Source organism: Pristis pectinata, chromosome 39, assembly GCF_009764475.1.
Source record: "Pristis pectinata isolate sPriPec2 chromosome 39, sPriPec2.1.pri, whole genome shotgun sequence".
Classification (NCBI taxonomy): Eukaryota; Metazoa; Chordata; class Chondrichthyes; order Rhinopristiformes; family Pristidae; genus Pristis; species Pristis pectinata.
Window position 1 is genome coordinate 3,985,787 of NC_067442.1, and position 23,977 is coordinate 4,009,763.

At 54.6% G+C, this 23,977-nt stretch overlaps 1 protein-coding gene across 1 annotated transcript; it reads left to right on the forward strand.

Moving 5' to 3' along the window:
* The first annotated feature begins 1,175 nt into the window (after positions 1 to 1,175).
* Positions 1,176 to 23,729, forward strand: fbl (fibrillarin). The gene is made up of 9 exons (XM_052045533.1): positions 1,176 to 1,420; positions 4,271 to 4,414; positions 5,585 to 5,695; positions 8,231 to 8,325; positions 12,876 to 13,046; positions 15,889 to 16,021; positions 18,649 to 18,761; positions 19,805 to 19,950; positions 22,861 to 23,729. Exons 1-9 carry the CDS (start codon positions 1,411 to 1,413, stop codon positions 22,886 to 22,888), a joined length of 951 nt encoding a protein of 316 aa, XP_051901493.1. The 5' UTR covers positions 1,176 to 1,410; the 3' UTR covers positions 22,889 to 23,729.
* The last annotated feature ends 248 nt before the right edge of the window (positions 23,730 to 23,977 follow it).

Below are 23,977 nucleotides of genomic sequence, written 5' to 3' on the forward strand. Positions count from 1 at the left end.
GGGAGGCTGGTGTCCGTGATGCTCTGGGCTGTGTCCACAACTCTCTGCGGTTTCTTGCGGTCCTGGGCAGAGCAGTTGCCGTACCAAGCCGTGATACATCCAGATAGGATGCTTTCTGTGGTGCATCGGTAAAAGTTGGTGAGAGTCAAATGGGACAAACCGAATTTCTTCAGCCTCCTGAGGAAGTAGAGGCGCTGGTGAGCTTTCTTGGCCATGGCGTCTACGTGATTTGACCAGGACAGGCTGTTGGTGATGTTCACTCCCAGGAACTTGAAGCTGTGAACCCTCTCGTCCTCAGCACCGTTGATGTAGACAGGTGCATGTACACCGCCCCCCCTTTCCTGAAGTCAATGACCAGCTCTGTTGTTTTGTTGACATTGAGGGAAAGGTTGTTCTCATGAAAGCATAACTTATGTTTAATTTAATGTTTTTCTTGTGGATGCTGCTTATCTGATGCTCTGTGCCTGTGATGCTGCTGCAAGTTTTTCATTGCACCCGTGCACACACGGACTTGTGTGTCTGACAGTAAACTCAACCTTGAACTTTGAGACTGAAGCTACCAGTCAGGATGCTCTCCATCCTGCATTTAAACAATATTGCAATCATTGCTCGTTCTACGTGCACATTAGACTTTGCAAAGTCATGCCCTGGGATACCTGCGCCTGGTCCTGCAGGTAAGGAGGGACGCTCCGTGCATTCCCTCCTCCTGGCCGACAGGAGGAAAGGGGCGCTGTGTGCCGTCTGTGCAGTCCCTCCTCCTAACCTGTTGGGAGGACGGTGGCGCTGCACCGCTGCCGCTTGCTGCAGTCCCTCCTCCCGCCCTGCGGGGCGGACGGCGGCGTTGTGAACTGCCTGTGTAATCCCTCCTCCCATCCAGCCCGGAGGACGGCGGCGCTGTGCACCGCCCCTGTCACCCCTCCTCCCATCCCGCCCGTGTCACCCCTCCTCCCATCCCGCCCGTGTCACCCCTCCTCCCATCCAGCCTGGAGGACGGCGGCGCTGTGCACCGCCCCTGTCACCCCTCCTCCCATCCCGCCCGTGTCACCCCTCCTCCCATCCACCCTGGAGGACGGCGGCGCTGTGCACCGCCCCTGTCACCCCTCCTCCCATCCGGCGCGGAGGACGGCGGCGCTGTGCACCGCCCCTATCACCCCTCCTCCCATCCGGCGCGGAGGACGGCGGCGCTGTGCACCGCCCCTATCACCCCTCCTCCCATCCGGCGCGGAGGACGGCGGCGCTGTGCACCGCCCCTGTCACCCCTCCTCCCATCCGGCCCGGAGGACGGCGGCGCTGCAGCCGGAGGTCCGGGAAAGCGGCGCTCTGCTCCGCGTGGTGCGGCGGGACCATTCGGCGGGCGGTCGGTCGGGGTCGGAGCGGCGGCGGGACGTCCGGAGCACCGGGGGCGGCAGCATGAAGCCAGGTGAGGGCTGGGGGAGAGGGAGAGGGAGAGGGGCGGGCTTCGGCTTCAGGCCCAACTCAACGCCCCGGCTTCAGGCTGCGACATAGGCCGCGTGTCCCGGGAGTGTGTGACGGGACGGGACGGGACGGGACGTCCACGCAGAGGTTTGGGTTAATCCCACCCGCCCGCACACGGTCCACGTCCCTCCGCGGGTCCCGGCCGGGCTACGAAGAACTGCGGACGTCCCGCCCGGGCGGAGGAGCGTTCGGCCGGCCGCTGGGACGGGGGTGTCCTGTGCCGGTTGGGAGCGGGGCGTTTCGCCGTCCCCTCCCCCTCTCCCCCTCCCCCTCCCTCTCCCTCTCCCTCCCTCCCCCCCCCTCTCCCTCTCCCCCTCCCCCTCCCTCTCCCCCTCCCTCTCCCTCTCCCTCTCCCCCTCCCTCTCCCCCTCCCCCTCCCCCTCCCCCTCCCTCTCCCCCTCCCCCTCCCTCTCCCTCTACCCCCTCCCTCTCCCCTCCCTCTCCCCTCCCTCTCCCCCTCCCTCTCTCCCCCTCCCTCTCTCCCCCTCCCTATCTCCCCCTCCCTCTCCCCCTCCCTCTCCCCCTCCCTCTCCCTCTCCCTCTCCCCCTCCCTCTCCCTCTCCCTCTCCCCGAGCCGTATCGATGGAGGGCAGCGTGGGGGTGAGGAGAGCCGGGAGTGCTGAGCAGGCTCCCTCGCCGAGCTGCTCCTCCCTCTCACGCCAGTTCTCCCGTGGCTGTGGTTTAAGATAAGATCTTTATCAGTCACATGTACATGGAAACACACAGTGAGATGCATCTTTTGCCTAGAGTGTTCTGGGGGCAGCCCGCAAGTGTCGCCACACTTCCAGCGCCAACATAGCATGTCCACAACTTCCTAACCCGTGCGTCTTTGGAATGTGGGAGGAAACCGGAGCACCCGGAGGAGACCCGCGCAGACACGGGGGGAGGACGGTCGTCGGGGACAGAACCCTGTCGTAACCCGGGGACTTCCCGCGTTTCAGTGAGGTTTCCCCTCTCAGTCTTCCAAACCCACAGGAATACAGCCGATCCTTAAACAGCGTCTCAGAATCAGGTTCATTATCACTGACGTATGTCGTGAAGTTGTTTTGAGGCAGCAGTACCGTGCAAGACATAAAAATTACTATCAGTCAGCAAAATAACTAAATAGTGCAAAAGAGGAGTAACGAGGGAGTGTTTGTGGGTCCGTGGACCGTTCAGGAATCTGATGGCGGAGGGGAAGAAGCTGTTTCTGAATCGTTGAGTGTGGGTCTTCAGGCTCCTGTACCTCCTCCCCGATGGTAGTAACGAGAAGAGGGCACGTCCCGGGTGGTGAGGGTCCTCGGTGACGGATGCCGCCTTCTTGAAGATGTCCTCGGTGGCGGGGAGGGTTGTGCCCATGATGGAGCTGGGCTGAGTCTACGACTCTCTGCGGCCCCTTGCGATCCTGCGCGTTGGAGCCTCTGTCCCAGGCGGTGATGCAACCAGTCAGAACGCTCTCCGACGTACATCTGTAGAAAGTTGCGAGGGTCTTTGGTGACGGACCAAATCTCCTCAAACTCCTAACAAAGTAGAACTGCTGGTGCACGGCCTTCATGACTGCACCGTGTACCTCAAATCTAGTATCACAGATCTGGCACGTATCTCAAAAGAGCGTAAAACTGCAAATGCCGCAAATTGAACTGAAAGGCTGGGGATACTCGGCAAGTCAGGCAGCGTCTGTGGAGAAAGAAATCAGTCCCAGAGCAATCCAGCACGGATACAGGCCCTTCGGCCCAAGCAGTCCGTGCCGACCACGGTGCCCACCCAGCTAGTCCTAATTTCCTGCGTTCGGCCCATATCCCTCCAAGCGCCGTCCATGTACTTCTTAAATGACACTGTTGTACCTGCCTCACCCACTTCCTCTGGCAGCTCGTTTCATATACTCACCACCCTCTGTGTGATAAAGTTGCCCCTCAGGTCCCCTTTCCCCTCTCTCACCCTTAAACCTATACTCCCTACCGTTGGACTCCCCTACCCTGGGGAAAAGACTGTTACTGTCCACCTTATCCCTGCCTCTCATAATTTTAAACACCAAGGTCACCCCCCATTCTCCTACGCTCCAAGGAATAAAGACCTAGCCCGTCCAACCCCTCCCTATAACTCAGGCCCTCGAGTCCTGGCCACTTTCTCGTAAATCTCCCTCTGTGCTCTTTTCCTAGTTGAACCACGTCTTTCCTCTAACAGGGCGACCCAAACCGTGCACGGTCCTCCAAGTGCAACAGGTAACGCTACTGTTTCAGGTGAACATTGCCCCTTGGTTTCTCTCTCCGCAGAGCCTGACCGACTGTCTGAGCATTTCCTCCAACTCTCTCTCTTTTAAGATAAGATATCTTTATTAGTCACTTGTACATCGAAACACACAGCGAGATGCATCTTTTGCGTAGAGTGTTCTGGGGGCAGCCCGCAAGTGTCGCCACGCTTCCGGCACCAACATAGCACGCCCACAACTTCCTAACCTGTACGTCTTTGGAATGTGGGAGGAAACCGGAGCACCCGGAGGAGACCTACGCAGGCACGGGGAGAACGTACAAACTCCTTACAGGCAGCGGCAGGAATTGAACTGGGGTTGCTGGCGCTGTAAAGTGTTAACACTAACCATCACACTACCGGGCCAGCCACTAGTTAGTTAATTAATTCCACTAATAACCGGAGTTGTTCGCGGGAGCTTCCTCGTGCGCGGGAGCTGTTCCCGTTCCGCAGCGCGAGACACCCTTCAGCGGCACGTGAGCGAGGTTCGGGACATGGGCTGGGTTTGCGGGAGAGTCCGTTCTTATTCATCTTACATTCCCACCCCCTGTCGTGCTCTGTCCCGAAGGATTCTCTCCGCGAGGCGGAAGGGGCAGTTTTGGAGACCGCGGAGGCAGAGGCGGGCGAGGAGGCAGAGGCGGATTTGGTGACCGAGGAGGGAGAGGAGGCTTTGGAGGGAGAGGAGGCTTTGGCGACCGAGGAGGGAGAGGAGGTATGTGCCGCTGCTTGTGACATGGCCGACGTCTGAATGGGGTCCTGTTCTACCACATGGTCTCCCCGCGTTCCTGCGGATCTCCTGCTGTCTCCCTGACCCCAATCCTTTGGGAGGCTTCTGTTAGATCTGCCCCGCTTTGAAGAAGTCCGTCCCCGGTTTCATCCCCTGGTTCCCTCGCCGATCGCTGAGGCCCTCCTCAATCCACAGCGGCAGAGGTCGGGATCGAACCCGGGTCGCCAGGTCCCCGAGGCAGTGGCTCTCCCCGACATTCCACTGTGTGGTTCTGTCCTCCAGCCTCCCTGTACACCACGTTGTCTGTGTTATCATCCTGTCATCAGAATACTTCTTCCTCCCTGCTTCGATGCATCTGCCCATGGTTCGTCCCCCTTGACCCATGGGCGCACTCGCTCTCCCCTGCGCTCACCGATGTCTGAGCCCTTTCTGGTCGGTATCGTCACTGTGTGTCCACAGGCAGCGTGCTCCAGACAACCGGTGTGGCAGAGCCATTGTACAGGCTGAGGAACGTCTGTTAATTCCAGCTGCAAGATGCCACTGTGCCCCTCCCCGTCTCTGACCCGCCCCCCACTTCCCTATACCCGTCCCTGTCTGTGACCCTCCCTACAGCCCTCCCTGTCTCTGTGATTCCCCCCTCCCTCCCCTACACCCCTCAGTGTCTCTGTGACCCCCCCTCCCCTACAGCCCTCCCTGTGAGCCCCCTCCCCTACAACTCTCCCTGTCTCTGTGACCCCCCCCACACTCCCCCCTGTCACTGTGACCCCCCCCTCCCTCTCTGACCCCCCCCCCACTTTGGCCCCTACAGCCCTCCCTGTCTGTGACCCCCCTGCAGCCCCTACAGCCCTCCCCGTCTTTGTGACCCCCTGCAGCCCCTACACCCCTCCCCGTCTGTGACCCCCTCCGTCCCTCTACACCCCTCCCCGTCTCTGTGACCCCCTCCGTCCCCCTACACCCCTCCCCGTCTCTGTGACCCCCCCTCTGGCCCCTACACCCCCCCCCCCCCGCCCCCTGAACCGCCATCCTCTCCCTACCGTGGGGCATGGATTCCCTCGTCCCCCCTCCCCGGTGCTCACGGGCTGCCCTGGGATTCCCCACCGGTTGGGCCCTTGTGTGTACTGAACCGACACCCCCGTTATTCCTCTTTCTCGACAGGCGGCTCACGAGGCGGTCGGGGGCGAGGAGGAGGCCGGGGGGGCCGCGGAGGAGGGAGAGGCGGATTCCGCGGCGGCTCAAAGGTGACAGTGGAACCCCACAGACATGAAGGTGAGTGGAGCGGGAGGGAGCCTCTCCCCGCTCTCCCCTACCCCAGCGTCTCTCGGTGGAACGAGCAGGTGGCATTGACCACCCCCGCCCCCCCCCCCGCTGCCGCCTTGGGGAAAGCAGCCGACATCGAGTCGTACCGCACAGAAACAGGCCCTTTGGCCCGTCTCGTCTGTGCTGCCCGCCCCAGCCAGTCCCATGTTGCCCACATCCCTCTGAACCTTTCCTATCCACGTACTTATCCAGATGTCCATGTTGTACCCACCTCTACCACTTCCTCTGGCAGCTTGTTCCATGTACGGACCACCCTCTGGGTGACGAAGTTGCCCCTCAGGTCCCTGTTAAATCTCCCCCCCCCCCCCACCCTAAACCTGTGCCCTCTAGTTCTTGATTCCCCAACCCTGCGGAGAAAGACTGTGCACATTCACCCTATCGATGCCCCTCATGGTTTTCTACACCTCTAGAAGGTCACCCCTGGCTATTACACTTCAAGGAATAAAATCCCAGCCTGCCTGACCTCTCTGCATAACTCAGTCACCAGGTCACAAGACAAAGGGGCAGAAGTAGGCCATTCGGCCCATCGAGTGCTCCATGAGCTAAACTAAAACTATTCCTATCCAGCCCCAGTTTCCGGCCTTATCCCCATATCCCTTGATACCCTGGCTAATTAGATACCTATCAATCTCCTCCTTAAACACCCCCAATGATCGGGCCTCCACAGCTGTACGTGGCAAAGAATTCCATAAATTCACCACCTTCTGGCTAAAGAAATTCCTTCTCATCTCTGTTTTAAACCGGTACCCTCTAATTCTAAGATTGTGCCCTCTAGTCCTGGACTCACCCACCAGGGGAAACAGCTTAACCACATCGACTCTGTCCAGTCCTTTCAACGTTCCCTCGAGTCCCGGCAGCATCCTCGTAAATCTAAACAAAGACCCACATCCACCCCGGACATTCTCTCTCCTCCCCCCCCTCCCATCGGGCAGAAGATACGAAAGCCTGAAAGCACGTACCACCAGGCTCAAGGACAGCTATCCCATTATTATCAGACTCTTGAATGGACCTCTTGCACGCTGAAAGGTGAACTCTTTTCATCTCCCAATCTATCTCGTCGTGGCCTTTGCACCTTATTTTCTGCCTGCACTGCACTTTCTCTGTAACTGGAACACCAAATTCTTCATTCTGTTTTCCTTTTAACTACCTTCATGTACTTCTGGAAGGCATGCAAACAAAAGCTTTTCGCTGTACCTCCGTATATGTGTGTCGGAGGTCCGTCGAGTCTTATAACAGCGTGATAGAATCTGTCCTTAAGCCTGGTGGTACGTGCTGTCAAGTTTTTGTATCTTCTGCCCGATGGGAGGGGGGAGAAGAGAGAATGACCGGGGTGGGAGGGGTCTTTGATTATGTTGGCTGCTTTACCTGGAAGTGTAGACGGAGTCCACGGAGGGGAGGCTGTTTCCGTTCTGTGTCCACAACTCTCTGCAGTTTCGTGTGGTCCTGGGCAGAGCAGTTGCCGTCCCAAGCCAGGATGCTTTCTGTAGTGCGCTGGTAAAAATAGGGGGACATGCCAAATTTCCTTAGCCTCCTGAGGAAGTAGAGCTTTCTTGGCCGTGGTGTCTATGTGGATGGACCAGGATGATTTTTACACCTAGGAGAAGGAGAGCAGTTGCCATACCAAGCCAGGAGTTACCTAGTCAGTCTCTCCTGATCTTTTTCCAATGCGACTATATCCCCCCTTCCATCAGGGAACCAAAACCGTACGCAGTAATCTGGGAGCGGCCTCAACAACGCCTTGCACAACTGTAGCAAGACACCCCTCTATTTCTAGGGAGACACAAGAGATTCTGCCGATGCTGGAATCTGGACAATGCACACACAAGATGCTGGGGGAATAGACAGGAAACGGCGACCGTTTGTCTCCCTCCGCAGATGCTGCCTGACCCGCTGAGTTCCTCCAGCATCTTGTGTGTGCGTGTTTCCCGTTTCTGAACTCCAACTCTCTTTTCTGCAAAGGATCTGAAAGTCGGCCCATGCTCTGTAATAAATCGGACAACAGCAGAACCAAGGAGCACACAAAAAGTTCTTTATTAGTTTAACGTTAGCGGGAGTGGGGGGGGGGGGGGGGGGGGGTACATGGAGGAGCAAACAGTCAGTGCTGCTCTTCCCTGCACGTGGCCCGACTCAAGGAATGTGGGGTGCTAACAAACTTAAGTACATTGTTCTCTGGTGGGTCTCCACCTACTGCACAGCCATACCCATATTTGGGTATGCTTGACCAGCTCACACTGCCGTTGGTCAAGCCGAGGGCTGCTGCGTGCAGCCAGACAGGTTAACACATCTTTCACTGTCAGTCACAGACAACCCTGTTTCCTCGTGGCCTTGAAGCCCAGCAACTCCTTATCATGCCAAGCAGGTGGCTCAAGCTGTTTACAGTGGCTATATAACCAGTAGAGAGAGAGTAACCCTTTGTTCACCTGGGCTCCCTTCCCATTATCTTCTCTAAGGACGATATTCAGGCTCCGTGCCCTCTGTTCCCAGGTGTCTTTATTTGTCGGGGGAAGGAGGACGCGCTGGTGACGAGGAACATGGTCCCTGGAGAGTCGGTGTACGGCGAGAAGCGTATCGGTGTGGAGGTGAGGTGGCCGTCCTAAATCTACCTCGGAGCGAGCGATTGGGGGAGGGGGAAGTGAAAAGCGTTCGAAACTCTCGGCAGGTGTGTCGAGAGGAACGGGAGTTGACGCTTCCGGGTGACCGTTTATCGGGACGGATTGAGTGAAAGAGATCGTGGAGCTTATCCGGAGACACGAGATTCCGCAGATGCCGGGATCTGGAGTGGTGCGCGCACACGAGATGCTGGAGTAACTCCGCATCGATGGAGGGAAATAAACGGTCGACGTTTTGGGCCGAGACCCTTCATCAGGACCGATGAAGCCTATCCGGTCTCTTTATAACTGAATCCAGGCAATGTCCTGATATATCTCCACTGCGCCCTCTCCAGGACGAAGGTTTGAGCTGGCTCCTGTGTATCCGGGCCAGTTCTCCCCTCCTAAGTGCCAAGCTCAAGTTTATTGTTGTAGCCAGGGTATAAATCTCATGAAAATTAGCTTTTCACAGCAGCAGCACAGTACATTACAACCTTAAACTTTAATTACACAGTGAATTCAGGTAGTACAAGGTAAAACAATATAGAATTAACAAACTTAAACTTTCATAAACTATACATGCCTTGTATGACAAAATATAACAAGAGTGTGAGAGAGAGAGAGTCAAGGAAATAGTTCAAGTCCCTAATTCCCTGTAACGGGTAACACAGATGGATACAGTGAAGGAGGCAGCAGGTGGCCCGGTAGTGTAGCGGTTAGCGCGATGCTATTACAGCGCCAGTGACCCGGGTTCAATTCCCGCTGCTGTCTGTAAGGAGTTTGTATGTTCTCCCCGTGTCTGCGTGGGTTTCCTCCGGGTGCTCCGGTTTCCTCCCACATTCCAAAGACGTACGGGTTAGGAGGTTGCGGGCGTGCTATGTTGGTGCCGGACACTTGCGGGCTGCCCCCAGCACATTCCCAGTAACACAAAAAGATGCATTTCACTGTGTGTTTCAGTGTGCAGGTGACTAATAAAGAAATTTCGTAGATGGCATGCTTGACTTTGTAGGTCAGGGTATTATACACTAATTCCAATTATAAGGTTGCCACATAAGTTAGAAGTTCGGATGTTATGTGGCAACTTTATAATTGGAATTGGTTTATTATTGTCACATGTACAGTGAAAAACTTGTCTTGCATACCGTTCATACAGATCAATTCATCACACAGTGCGTTGAGGTAGTACAGGAGAAAACAGTGCAGAATTAAGTGGTAACAGCTACAGAGGAAGTGCAGTGCAGGCAGACAATAAGGTGCAAGGTCATAACGAGGTAGATTGTGAGGTCAAGAGCCCATTTTATCATACTAATGGACTGTTCAATGGTCTTAACAGTGTCCAATAGTCTTACAGTCATAAAACTCCGCTTGGGCTGCGCTTGGGGTATTGTTTGCAGTTTTGGTCGCCACACTGTGGTCATCCCAGAAAGAGTGCGGAGGAGGTTCGCCAGGATTTCAGTTCTGGGGAGAGATTGGATTGATTCGCAGAGTTGTATGGCACGGAAGCAGGCCCTTCGGCCCTATTCGTCCATGCTGGCCAGGTTGCCTACCTGAGCCAGTCCCGTTTGCCTGCGTCTGGCCTGTATTCCTCTAAACCTTTCCTCTCCGTGCACCCGTCCAGAAGTCTTTCAAATGTTGCAGTTGTACCCGCCTCAACCACCTCCTCTGGCAGCTCGTTCCACACGCCCACCGCCCTCTGTGTGGAAAAACTTGCCCCTCAGGTCCCCTTTAAATCTCTCCCCTCTCACTTTAAACCTGTGCCCTCTAGTTTTAGACTCCCCGACCCTGGGAGAAAGACTGTGATTATTGTACCTGCCTCCATCAGCTCTTTCCATATACCCACCACCCTACTCATTTCTGCTTGCCATTACTTTATACCCTTCCCCGCCCTTTTCTTGCCGTCTATAGTCTGGCCTACTAGGCTTGCCTTCGTACACCATTCTCCACAACATTAGCAGCACATTACTTCGACAAAGGAGCTTAATTGATCCTTTATTTCACCCTATCAGAGGAATTCGCCTTGTTATCTGCTCCCTAGACTAGTTTCTCTCTCTCTCTGCCCCCGAAATGTTCCGACCTGAAATGTTAACCGTCTCTCTTTCCACAAATGCCTCCTGCCCAGCGTTTTCTGTTTGCGCGTCAGAGTTCCAATGTATGCAGTTTTCTTTGTTGGTTGTCCTTTGGTGGCCTCAGTTGGAGCTATAGTTGCAGTGTAATGTTGCAGATATATAGGACCCCGGTCAGACCCCACTTGGAGCACTGTGCTCAGTTCTGGTCGCCTCACTACAGGAAGGATGTGGAAGCCATAGAAAGGGTGCAGAGGAGATTTACAAGGATGCAGCCTGGATTGGGGAGCATGCCTTATGAGAACAGGTTGAGTGAACTCGGCCTTTTCCCCTTGGAGCGATGGAGGATGAGGGGGGACCTGACAGAGGTGTATAAGATGATGAGAGGCATCGATCGTGTGGATAGTCAGAGGCTGTTCCCCAGGGCTGAAATGGTGGCTACAAGAGGACACAGGTTTAAGGTGCTGGGGAGTAGGTACAGAGGAGATGTCAGGGGTGAGTTTTTTACTCAGAGAGTGGTGAGTGTGTGGAATGGGCTGCCGGCAACGGTGGTAGAGGCGGATACGATAGGGTCTTTTAAGAGAGTTTTAGATGGGTACATGGAGCTGAGTAAAATAGAGGCCTATGGGTAAGCCTAGTAATTTCTAGGGTAGGGACATGTTCGGCACAGCTTTGTGGGCCGAAGGGCCTGAATTGTGCTGTAGGTTTTCTATGTTCTAATTGACAGTCTCCTATGTTCTAATTGACAGTCTCCTGGGCTCTAGCTGGGAGTTGATCTAACTCTGGGAGGGGTTGACCACAGGGCTCGGACGACACAAGAGGGGTTGTTCCTTCCCTCTCCTTTGACTGAGAGGCCACAACCAGGGGAGCTTAGTCTTGGGGTAAAGGGTCACTACTCCTTTAGTTGTTTCCTTATTCAAGTTTAGTTTCACAGGGTGTAAATGCCATTAAAATTACAGACATGACAAACGTAAGTTAATATAAACTTAAATTAACACAGATTGTACATAACTCACACGTCAAAATATACATAACGGCACTGGTACAAATTGTGGAAGAGAAAAAGTAGTCCGAGGGTGTGTGAGGGTTTTTCAGGTGGGTTCAAGACCCTGACGGCAGTGGGGAAGAAGCTGTTGTTGAACCGTGAGCTGTGGGGTCTTCAGGCTCCTGGACCCCCTGCCTGAGGGCAGTATCGAGAAGAGGGCACGGCCCGGAGGGTGGGGGTCCCCGATAGTGGGTGTCGTCTTTCCTGAGATGTCCCCTCTTGTAGATGTTCCCCGACGGTGGGGAGAGCTGTACCTGCGGTGGAGGTGGCTGAGTCCCACCGCTCGCTGTAGCCCCTTGCGTTCCTGTGCGTCGGACTTCCCACACCAGGTGATGCAACCCGTCAGGATGCTTCCCACCGGACACCTGTAGAAGTCTGTCAGAGTCCTTGATGATGTGCCAAATCTCCTTAAACTTATAGAGACACTGGCACACCTTCTTCATGGTTGTGTCTATGTGCTGGGCCCGGGATGGGTCCTCCGAGATGTTGACGCCCAGGAACTTGAAGCTGCTCACCCTGTTAGTGCCCTGGTGCTGTTACGTGATGGCGGTCAGTGAGTTGCCAGACCTCCTTTATAACACGCAGGTCGGGACACAGCTGGAGTGCTGCATGCACATCTGGTCGTGTGGGCAACGTCCGTCATCAACGATACTGCCCCCCCCCCCCCCCCCCACCACCACCACCGTCCGGGCCGTGCCATCTTCTCCCAGCTCCCATCGGGCAGGAGGTACAGAAGCCTGAAGTTCCCACACCACCAGGTTCAGGAACAGCGACTTCCCTTCAACCACTCGGTTCTTGAACCGACCGGCACAATCTTGGACGCAGATGGAGACCCACTGCTGTGTGTAGCCTCTTGCATTCCTGTACGTTGCAGTTAGCATACTGGATCTCTTCAGGGTCGGTCCTCTTCCCTCCAGGAGGTACGGGACTCTGGCGTGCGCCAGGCACTCTCATGGCTGTGATAGGCAGCTTTCCAGATGCTCTGGGGACAGGGGGAATGTGGAGACTTGAGCACGGTTGTTAAGATATCTTTATTAGTCACATGTACATCGAAACACACAGTGAAATGCATCTTTTGCGTAAAGTGTTCTGGGGGCAGCCCACAAGTGTCGCCACGCTTCCAGCGCCAATGTAGCATGCCCACGACTTCCTAACCCGTACGTCTTTTGGAATGTGGGAGGAAACCGGAGAACCTGGAGGAAACCCACGCAGACACGGGGAGAACGTACAAACTCCTTCCAGGCAGCGGCCGGGATTGAACCCGGGTTGCTGCCGCTGTAAAGCGTTATGCTAACCGCTACACTACCGTGCCTGGTAGGCTGTCCCTGGGGGCGTGCCGGTCTGGAACGACGCAGGAGGCTGACCGGTTGGGGGGGCGGTGCTGTTCAGACGGCAAACTAACCGAGTGAATGTTTTTCCCTTCCCCCTCCCAGGAGGCAGATCAGAAGATTGAGTACAGAGCCTGGAACCCCTTCCGGTCGAAGCTGGCGGCCGCCATCCTGGGGGGCATCGATCAGATCCACATCAAGCCGAAGGCCAAGGTGTTGTACCTGGGGGCAGCTTCTGGCACCACCGTCTCCCATGTGTCGGACATCGTGGGGCCAGTGAGTGTTACTGTCCATCGCCTCATGGGGGAAGCTGTGTGTGTTGGGGGGGGGGGGGGTGGGGGGGGAGGTTGGGGGGATATACTGGGAGTTGTCTTTAGGATGGTGTCTTTGGGAGGTGCAGGACAGTGGGGCAGTGGATAGAGCCACTGCTTCCCAGCTCCAGAGACCCGGGTTCGATTCCGGCCTCTGCCATTCTTTGTGTGTGTGGGACCCGTCTCCCAGTGAGGGTCGGTGTGTGTGGGACCCGCTCCCAGTGAGGGTTGGTGTGTGTGGGACCTGCCCCCAGTGAGGGTCGGTGTGTTTGGGACCCGTCCCCCAGTGAGGGTCAGTGTGTGTGTGTGTGTGTGTGTGTGTGTGTGTGTGTGTGTGTGGGACCCGTCCCCCAGTGAGGGTCTGTGTGTGTGTGTGGGACCCGTCCCCCAGTGAGGGTCAGTGTGTGTGGGACCCGTCCCCCAGTAAGGGTCAGTGTGTGTGGAGTTTGCATGTTCTCCCTGTGACTGTGGGTTTTCCCCACACTCGGTGGGTTAATTGAAAGGCCTGTTAACCCCTTACTCTCCAACTTGTAAGCTCTAGATGTGGTCGGGGTTGGGGGGGCGGGGGGTGTGGGTAGTCTGGGTGCAGTCTAGAATTCTGAATTCAGCTCCAGGAAAGGGAATGTCGAGATTTGGGAAACTTTGGGGCGTGTTTTATGGAATGGTTGAACAGTGCTTGATGTTTTATCCACCTTGTTGGAGGGGATGCAGTGAGGGTTCAGTGTGTTGATTGGTCGGGTGAAGGGGCTGTCTTGTGAAGAATGGTTGGACCAATACTCAAGAATGAGAGGTAACCACCTTGAACTAGCTTCTAACTAGAATTAGGAAAGATGCCATTAAGCTGGAAAGAGTGCAGGAAAGATTTACGAGGATGTTGCCGGGATCCGAGGGACTGAGTTATGGAGAGAGGTTGAGCAGCTTGGGACTTTATTCCTTGAAGTGTAAGAGTCCGAGGGGTGATCAGCTGGGTAAGTGGGCCGAGAAATGGCAAACGGAGATTAATTCGGATAAGTGCATGGTGTTGCGTTTTGCATAGGGCCCTGGGGGGTGTTGTAGAACAGAGGTACACGGTTCCCTGAGAGTGGCGTCACAGGTAGACAGGGCGGTGAAGAAGGTGTTCGGCACGCTGGTCTTCATCGGTCAGAGCACTGAGTATAGAAGTTGGGAGGTTATGTTGCAGTTGGTTAGGCTGCATTTTTTTTACACAGAGAGCGATGGGTGCCTGGAATGTGCTGCCAGGGGTGGGGATGGAGGCAGATACGATAGGGTTAAGAGGCTGTTAGACAGGCACATGGATGTGCAGGGAATGGAGGGTTGTGGACATTCTGTAGGCAGAAGGGATTGGTTTAGTTAGGTGTTTAATTAGTTTGACACAACATCGTGGGCTGAAGGGCCTGTTCCTGTGCTGTACTGTTCTATAGTTTGGGTCCTGGGGAGGATTGTAGAATAGAGAGACCCAGGGGTACAGGTACGTGTTCCCCTGAAAGTGGAGACACAGGTAGACAGGGTGGTGAAGAAGGCGTTCGGCACGCTGGCCTTCATCGGTCAGGGCACTTGAGTACAGGGGTTGGGACATTATGTTGCAGTTGTACAGGACGTCGGTGAGGCCGCACTTGGAGTATTGTGTTCAGTTCTGGTCGCCCTGCTGTAGGAGAGATGCCATTAAGTGGAAAGAGCGCAGAGGGAGATTTACGAGGATGTTGCCTGGACTTGAGGGACTGAGTTATGGAGAGAGGTTGAGCAGGTTGGGACTTTATTCCCTGGAGTGTAGGAGACTGAGGGGTGATCTTATAGAGGTGTATGAAATCGTGAGGGGCATCGATAGGGTGAATGGACACAGTCTTTTCCCCGGGGTCGGGGAGTCTAAAACTAGAGGGCACAGGTTTAAGGTGAGAGGGGAAAGATTTAAAGGGAACCTGAAGGGCAAGATTTTCACCCAGAGGGTGGTCCGTATTTGGAACGAGCTGCCAGAGGAGGTGGTTGAGGCAGGTACATTAACAACATTTAAAAGACGGGTGTGTGGACAGGAAAGGTTCAGAGGGATATGGGCCAAACGCAGGCAAATGGGACTGGCTTGGATGGGAATCTTGGTCAGCAGGGACCACTTCGGCCGAAGGGCCTGTCTCCGTGCTGTGTGACTCTGTGAACAATAAATACAGCGACCAGCGGGAGGGTGTAATGGTAGTTCTGCAGTCTGAAGTAGTATGGGCTCCTTATATAAGAAAGGACGTGCTGGCGTTGGAGAGGGTTCAGAGAAGATTCACCAGAATGATTCCAGGAATGAGAAGATTAACATATGAGGAACGTTGGACGGCTCTTGGGCTGTACTCCTTGGAGTTCAGAAGAATGAAAGGGGAGCCTCATAGAAACATTTTGAATGTTAAAAGGCCTGGACAGAGTAGATGTGGCAAAGTTGTTTCCCATGGTAGGGGAGTCTAGTACAAGAGGGCACGACTTCAGGATTGAAGGGCGCCCATTCAGAACAGAGATGCGGAGGAATTTCTTTAACCAGACAGCGGTGAATCTGGAATTTGTTGCCACGGGCGGCTGTGGAGGCAAAGTCACTGGGTGTATTTAAGGCAGAGATTGATAGGTATCTGAGTAGCCAGGGCATCAAAGGTTATGGTGAGAAGGCGGGGGAGTGGGGCTCAATGGGAGAATGGATCAGTTCATGATAGAATGGAGGAGCAGACTCGATGGGCCAGGTGGGAATTTGGAGTCGCAATCTGAATGTCGGGTGGGAGGGAGTGGGTGGCCTGCTCGTGCCCCTGTCCGCGGTTCTGACTCCCTCTCGACGCCCCTGGCAGGACGGTCTGGTCTACGCCGTTGAGTTCTCCCACCGCTCGGGGCGGGACCTCATCAACGTGGCCAAGAAGAGGACGAACATCATCCCCATCATCGAGGACGCCCGCCACCCTCACAAGTACCGCATGCTCCTGGGTAAGCTTGGTTGGCCCGCTGTTTATGGGGTGGGGAGGGGGTGGTTGGGGTGGACAATGGGGTGGGCTTGGCCCCTCTCTGCTTCTTGGCCGATCACGTCAGTGTACTTGGTGACGACGGGACCAGGAACCGTTGATGTGAGGGGGATCAAGGAGAATCTCTTCCCCCCCCGCAACTCCTCCAGAGAACGCGGGCATTTTGTGACTCCTTCCCCCCCTCCCCTCAAGGAGTGGGGAGTGGCGGAGAGGAAATCTGGCTAAACGCAGAGGAAAGAGTGGGGGGAGGGGCCGAGGTGGGAAGAGACCCTGCTGGGGGAAGAGGGTGGCCCACCCGGGTCCGTGCCAACCGTTGACTATCCGTTGATGCTGACCCCGTCTCGTTCTTCCACCACCTTCCCATCAGTCCCCCCCCCCCACCCAGATTTCACTCCTCACCCGTACCTTCTGTTTCAATCTTTACATTACATTTAAAATTAAATTTCACGTTAATACACATAACATCAGTGATTATACACATGGTGTGAAGGGATCGGGATTACAATAACGGTTGACCTATACACTCACAGGGAGTAAAATATATAATCTGAACCTCCCAATCTCTTACTAAGTGAACATGATACAAAAGAATTTGAAAAGAAATTTAGTTACATGAAAAGAGAACCCCCAAATTAAAAAAGAATAATAATAACCAAAAGCAAACCAAAAACTTCAAAAAAAAAAGCTGGACTGTTATTTCTTCGGTTTAACAAACACATTCTTATGTTGTCAGCTCTGTTCCTCTATATTCAAAGGTTATTGAAGGGGGTTTGAAAAAGGTCTGCTCACATCGTAGGGAAATATTGAATAAATGGACTCCAAACTTCCTCAAATTGAAGCGAAGGATCAACAGTGCCCTCCTAATTTTTTCTAAGTTTAAACATGTTATAGTTTGAGAGAACCATTGAAATATGGTCGGGGGTATAGGGTCCTTCCATTTCAATAGGATGGATCTCTTGGCCATTAATGTAACAAAGGCAATCATACGACAAGCTGAAGTGGATAAATGGCCAGAATCCATCAATGGTAACCCAAATATTGCAGTGATAGGATGGGGTTGTAGATCAATATTCAATACAGTTGAAATAATATTAAAAATGTCTTTCCAATATTTTTCCAAAAGAGGGCAGGACCAAAACATGTGTCAGGGAAGCCACCTCCGAATTACCTCTGTCACATATAGGATTTATATGGTGCTCACCGTACACTAAAGGGGGAGGGGGTGGGGGGAACAATTCACAGCGCCCAATTAACCTGCCCACCCTGCACGTGGGAGGGAACCGGAGCACCCTGGGGAAACTCACGGGGAGAATGTGCAAACTCTCTCTCTCATATATAATATACACACACACACACACACACACACACACACACACACACACACACACACACACACACACACACCCCCTCTGGCACTCGGCTGGAATAGGGGTGGGTTTTTACTCTGACACTGGCCCGATCCTGCTGGTGAGAGACTCCGAGAGTGCGTTAGAGGGGAGCGTGATCGTAAAATGAGGGCGGGGAGAAGTCAGTCTCCTCTCAGCCTGGTCAGCAGGAAGCCGTTAGGACTGTCTGCAAGAGTGCAGTAGTGTCCACCAATACACGTGCTCCTGTCTACATCAATGGTGCTGAGGTTGAGAGATTCAGGTTCCTGGGAGTGAACATCACCAATAGCCACGTAGACACCATGGCCATGAAAGCTCACCACCACCTCTGCTTCCTCAGGAGGCTAAAGAGATTCCGCATGTCCCCGTCGACCCTCACCAATTTGTACAGGTCCACCATAGAAAGCATCCCATCTGGATGCATTGCGACTTGGTACGGCAACTGCTCTGCCTGGGACCACAAGAAACCGCAGAGAGTCGCGGACACATCCCAGCGCATGACGGAAACCAGCCTCCCCTCCATGGACTCCGTCTACACTTCCCGCTGCCTTGGGAAAGCAGCCGGCATAATCAAAGACCCCCAAACCCACCCCCCCCCCCCCCCCCCCCCCCGGACATTCTCTCTTCTCCCCTCCCATTTCAAAAGCCTGAAAGCACGTACCACCAGGCTCAAGGACAGCTCTGTTACAAGACTATTGAACCGTTCCCTAGTACGATAAGATGGACACTTGACCTCACGATCTACCTTGTTGTGGCCCTTGCACCTTATTGTCTGCCTGCACTGCACTTTCTCTGTAGCTGTGATACTTTATTCTGCATTCTGTTATTGCATGGTTAGGGTCAGGGTTCAATGCACTGACGAGAGATGGCATGCAAAGCAATGTTTTTTCACTGTACCTCGATACATGTGACAATAATAAACCAATTTACCAATTTTCGTGAAAATCTGTGATTTGAAGCCCCAGTCTGCTGGTCCTCAGCCCTTCAAACACCAGAAGAGGTTTCTCTTCTTCTCTAATGGCTCCCCTGAATGTAAACCAAACAGATCACCGTCCAAAGCTCTATCGTAACGTTAGCCCTGCCTGGTGAACCTACTTACCTCTTGAGGCTACTGGGTCCCTCCCTGGGCTGTTTGCCCCTGTTCTGGGTACAGACGATCCCGGATACCTTCTGGGCTTTCAGTTAATGTCTTCCTCTCCGTCCCCAGGAATGGTGGACGTCATCTTTGCCGACGTTGCCCAGCCGGACCAGTGCAGGATCGTGGCCATCAACGCGCACCATTTCCTCAAGGTTGGCGGTCATTTCGTCATCTCCATTAAGGTGAGGAGGCGGTCCAGTCCCTCTTGTGTGACGGAGGCCGTGTGACTTCTGAATGTTGGGGGTGGGGGGGGGGGGTGAGGGGAATGTCTCCATTTCCTCCTGTTAGTTCCCCCCACCTTCTGAGATTCCTAGCTTTGTGAGGTTTTCCTTGTGTTTGTTCCATGGGAATTGTGTGATTTGGTCAGAGTGGGTGGGGGGAGAGTCGGTGATGGGGGAGAGTGTCCGTGGGCTGTGGGGACAGTTGGTGACGAGGGAGAGCGTCCGTGGGCTGTGGGGAGAGTCGGTGACGGGGGAGGGTGTTCGTGGGCTGTGGGGAGCGTCGGTGACGGGGGAGGGCGTCCGTGGGCTGTGTGGGGAGTCGGTGACGGGGTTGGGTGTCCGTGGGCTGTGGGGAGCGTCGGTGACGGGGGAGAGCGTCCGTGGGCTGTGTGGGGAGTCGGTGACAGGGGAGGGTGTCCGTGGGCTGTGGGGAGAGTCGGTGACGGGGGAGGGCGTCCGTGGGCTGTGTGGGGAGTCGGTGACGGGGGAGGGCGTCCGTGGGCTGTGGGGAGAGTCGGTGACAGGGGAGGGCGTCCGTGGGCTGTGTGGGGAGTCGGTGACGGGGGAGGGCGTCCGTGGGCTGTGGGGAGAGTTGGTGATGGGGGAGGGTGTCCGTGGGCTGTGGGGAGAGTCGGTGACGGGGGAGAGCGTCCGTGGGCTGTGGGGGGAGTCAGTGATGGGGGGGCGGGTCCTTTCATACTCAGGACTTGGGACCTTGAAGTCTGCTCCCCAAGTGTTCCTTCCAACTTGTAGGTGTGTTGAACCCCACTCTCTGCAAGCCAGGCCTTGCTGCCTTTGGCCAGAGAACTGATGTTCCTCTTCCCTTTTTGTTGACCCTGCGGCATTCCGAGGGAGCCGATCCAGCTCCCACCGCAGCACCACCTTGTCCCGTAGACAGCCCTCGGCCCTGGGTGTGAAAGGCCCTTGAGGGGGCAGAGCCGGAGGTTGTGGGAGCCCCTGTTCCCGTCTCACCGCCGCTCCCACGTCCCCATTTGTGTCTCCAGGCGAACTGCATCGACTCCACGGCGGCGCCCGAGGCGGTGTTTGCGTCGGAGGTGAAGAAGATGCAGCAGGAGAACATGAAGCCACAGGAGCAGCTGACACTGGAGCCCTACGAGAGGGACCACGCGGTGGTGGTCGGAATCTACAGGTGGGGGCGCAGTTACTCAGTCACGGCAATTTTATCTGCAAACTGTCCGCTGGTATTTGTCGTAAACCCACTGGCTGCCCAGACGGCACCTCTTCCCACCCTGTCCCGTGTAAGGATGCTGTTCTTTTCTCCGGGGTCTCTGACTCCGCTGCATCTGGCTTCAAGGTGAAGCCTTCCATTTCAGGACACCGGGAATATCCTCCCCCCTTGGTGGCCGGGAACGTCTTTCTTCCGGAAGCGTGGCTTCCCTTCTGCTGTGTTGATGGCGCCCTCTCCGGCATTTCCATCATTTCTCAGACTTCTGCTCACCTCGGGACAGAGTTCCCCTCGTCCGCACCTTTCACCCCACGAAGCCTCCGCGTCCAGCATATTGTCCTCCCTAATTTCCGCCAGCTGCAACCAGATCCCTCTTGACCTCATGATCTACCTCGTCGTGGCCCTCGCATCTTATTGTCTGTCTGCCTGCACTGCACTCTCTCTGTAACTGTAACACTTTATTCTGCATTCTGTTATTGCTTTTCCCTTGTACTACCTCAGTGCGCTGACGTGATGAAATGATTTGTGTGGATGGCATGCAAAACGTTTTCGCTGCATCTTGGTGCATGTGACAATAATAAACCAATTTAGCAATCCCAGCACCAGCCACGTCTCCGCATTCTGCAGGGACCACTCTCTCCGTGACTCCCTGGTCCGCCCGTCCTTCCCCGACCCCTGGCGCTTTCCCCTTCGATCACGGGAGCTGTGACACCTCTTGCAGCTGGACCCTCACCACCACCCAGGGATCTGAATGGCCCTTCCAGGCGAGGTAGGGATTCACGTACACCTCCTCCAACCTCGTCTGCTGCGTTGGATGATGGTCTCCTATATGTCAGCGAGACCAAGTGCTGATATTTTCTCCGACCCGCCCCCAGTTCCATCCACCCACTACACACATGGTTAACCCACAGACTTCCCTCCCCTATCTGCTTCAGGTTGCTTGCCATACGCCTCTCCCCTAATGGTTCCTATTCTCATCTCCTTTAGTCCAGCACTAGTAGCCCCTTGTGTTCCTGCTTATCTCCGTCCAGCAGCTAGTCTCGAACATTCACCCTCCTCTCCCCCACCCTCACCTTGCTCCATCTGTCCCCATCTAGCATCCACCGTCTCCTAACTCCACCCCAACTCCCTTCCCTCCACCTGCCCGTCATCTTTCACCCCTGCACAGTCTACCAGATCCCCTCAGGGTCCTGTCTCGCCACTCCCCCTCTTTATACTGGCCATCCCCTCTCTCCACTCTGTCCCGATGCAGGGTTTTGACCCGAAATGCTCTCTCGAGATGTTGCTCGACCCACTGAGTTCCTCCAGCAGATTGTTTGTTGCTTCCTCCTGTATGGGTTCCCCCTGGGGTGCTCCGGTCTCCTCCCACATCCCAAAGACGTGCAGGGTTGTTGGGTTAATTGGCTAGTGTGTGGGCAAGGGGTTGAATCTGAGGGGGGCAGTTATGACCTTGCACCTTATTGTCTGCCTGCACTGCACTTCCTCTGTAGCTGTGACACTTTATTCTGCATTCCGTTATTGTTTTACCTTGTACTACCTCAATGCATCGTGTAATGAATTGATCTGTATGAATGGTATACAAGACAGGTTTTTTACTGTACCTCAGTACCCGTGACAATAATGAACTAATTCCAATGTGGGGAGAACAGGCTATAGGTAAAACTAATGGAAGAGTGGGATGGCCCTTAGCAACTCGATGGGTTCAAATGTCCTCCTCTGTGGTAATAAAACATTCAAATGACGTTGAAAAACTTGACGATGCTGGAGGAACTCAGCAGGCCAGGCAGCATCCGTGGAGAAAAGCAGGCGGTCAACGTTTTGGGTCAGGACCCTTCTTCAGGACTGAAGATAGGAAAAGGGGAAGCCCGATATATAGGAGGGAAAAGCAGAGCAGTGGTGAGTGGACCACAGAGGGGAGGCGGGGTGGGCACAGGGTGGTGATAGGTAGATGCAGGTCAGAGATGGTGATGGGCAGGAGGAGGGGAGAGCAGATGCACCGGGGGATGGGTCAAAGGGAAGGAGAGAGAGGGGGGAGAAAAGGTAAAAAAAGACGTTAGGAAAGGGAAGCGAAGCAGCGTGGTGGGGTGGGGATTACCTAAAGTGGCGAGACCAAACGCAGACCAGGTGACCGTTTCGCAGAGCGCCTGCACTTCGTCCGTAACCGCGACCTGCGTCTCCCCGTTGCCGGTCACGTCAGCCCCCCTCCCACACTATCACTGATACGTCAGTCCTCGGCCTCCTCCACTGCCGGGAGAATTCCAAGCGCAAACTGGAGGAACAGCACCTGGTTTTCCGTCTTGGGACCTTGCAGCTTAATGGCATGAACATTGAGTTCTCCCACTTTAGGTAATCCCCACCACCCCCCCCCCCCCCCTCCCCACACCTACCCCCAACCATGCCTCTTCTCTTCTTCCCTTTCCTAGCCTCTCTCTTTCTCCAACCCTTTTTTCCTCTGTACCTTTGACCCATCCCCCAGTGGATCTGCTCTCCCCTCCTCCCCCGCACCTTCGTATCACCACCCTGTGCCCGCCCCACCTCCCCTCTGTTGTCCACCTATCACTGCTCTGCTTTTCCCTCCTATATATCGGGCTTCCCCTTTTCCTATCTTCAATCCTGAAGAAGGGTCCTGACCCGAAACTTTGACCACCTGCTTTTCTCCATGGATGCTGCCTGGCCTGCTGAGTTCCTAAAGCATTGTCGTTTTTTTTCATCTGCAGTCCTTTGTTTCCCTAATTCAAATGGCATTCCTGACCTGTGCCTGGTAGATGGTGGGCTTTGGGGTATGTCGCTCATCACGGGCGGTCCAGTCCGTATCCCTCGACTGATGCCAGTGGACTGATTTGACGAGTATTTTGACATTTGTTTCTCTCGCAGGCCACCCTCAAAGCAGAAGAAATTTTAACAAGATCAGAAGCAGCAGACAAGCTCGGAAACCCATCCGCTTGACATACTTTCGGTCTGGAGCTCGACTTACTTTCGGTCTGGAGCTCGACTGAACAAAATGTCTCGGACCGGATTTTCGACTGCGAGGATCGACCTGCCTTATCTTTTGTAAACGGACTTGTGCTTTGTTTCCAAGTAGCGCCGCTTGGTTTGAGGGTGTTTGGGCATCCCGAAAGCTGAGTTTTGGTACACGCTTGGCTGGGGGGTTGGGGTTTCTGACGTTGTTTGGGGAAAGGGGGTGGGGGGGGGGAAAGAGGAGGGAAGATTTTGGAAAAGAGAATGTATACAGATTTGAATTTTAAAAACATTTTTTTTGGGGGTGAGGGGGGGGTTCACCTCCCTGTTTCTGGAAGGAATGAAATGGCAGCAACGTTGTAACGGGATTCGAACCTGGCAGTTCTTTCCCTCCCGGTATTAGCGGGTGTAAATCCGTCGTTAAGCGACTTGAGGTGTTCTGGAGAAAGAAGTCCAACCAGATTCCTGATGCTCTCCTCAGCCTGGTTATAGACTGGCCAAACCCTTGCCCTGATACTCCATTTACCGCACCGCCCTACCCTTAGTCAGTTCCGTTGAGAATTATATATACATCTCAAAGTCGAGACGGGATGTCCAATGTCCGCGTTGGTAGGACAGGATCCCCAGCACCATGTCCCGGGGAAGCGTCTCGTCAATTGAAGGGCTATGTTCGGGAGTCTATCTGAAGTCTTTTCAGCAGCAGAAGCTTACAGGAAACAATGTTATGTACTTGTAATGCTAGTGGATTTGCAAAGTGTTTTTATATTAAAAAAGAAGGCAAAGTTGGCAAGTGTTCTGCTTAGTTGTGGGTCAAAAGGTGAGCTGCTGGAGGAACTCAGTGGGTCAGGCAGCATCTGCAGTCACTTAACGTCTATGTAGTTAGTTGTGGGTCCCTTTGCATTCATGTGACTTAAGAGAGCGAGTAGGCCACTCGGCCCCTCAAACCTGCTTGCCGTTCAGTTAAGATCGGGGCTGATCGGACTTTCCAACCTCAATTTTTTGCCTACCCCTTTCACCTCCCCGGCTTCTCAAG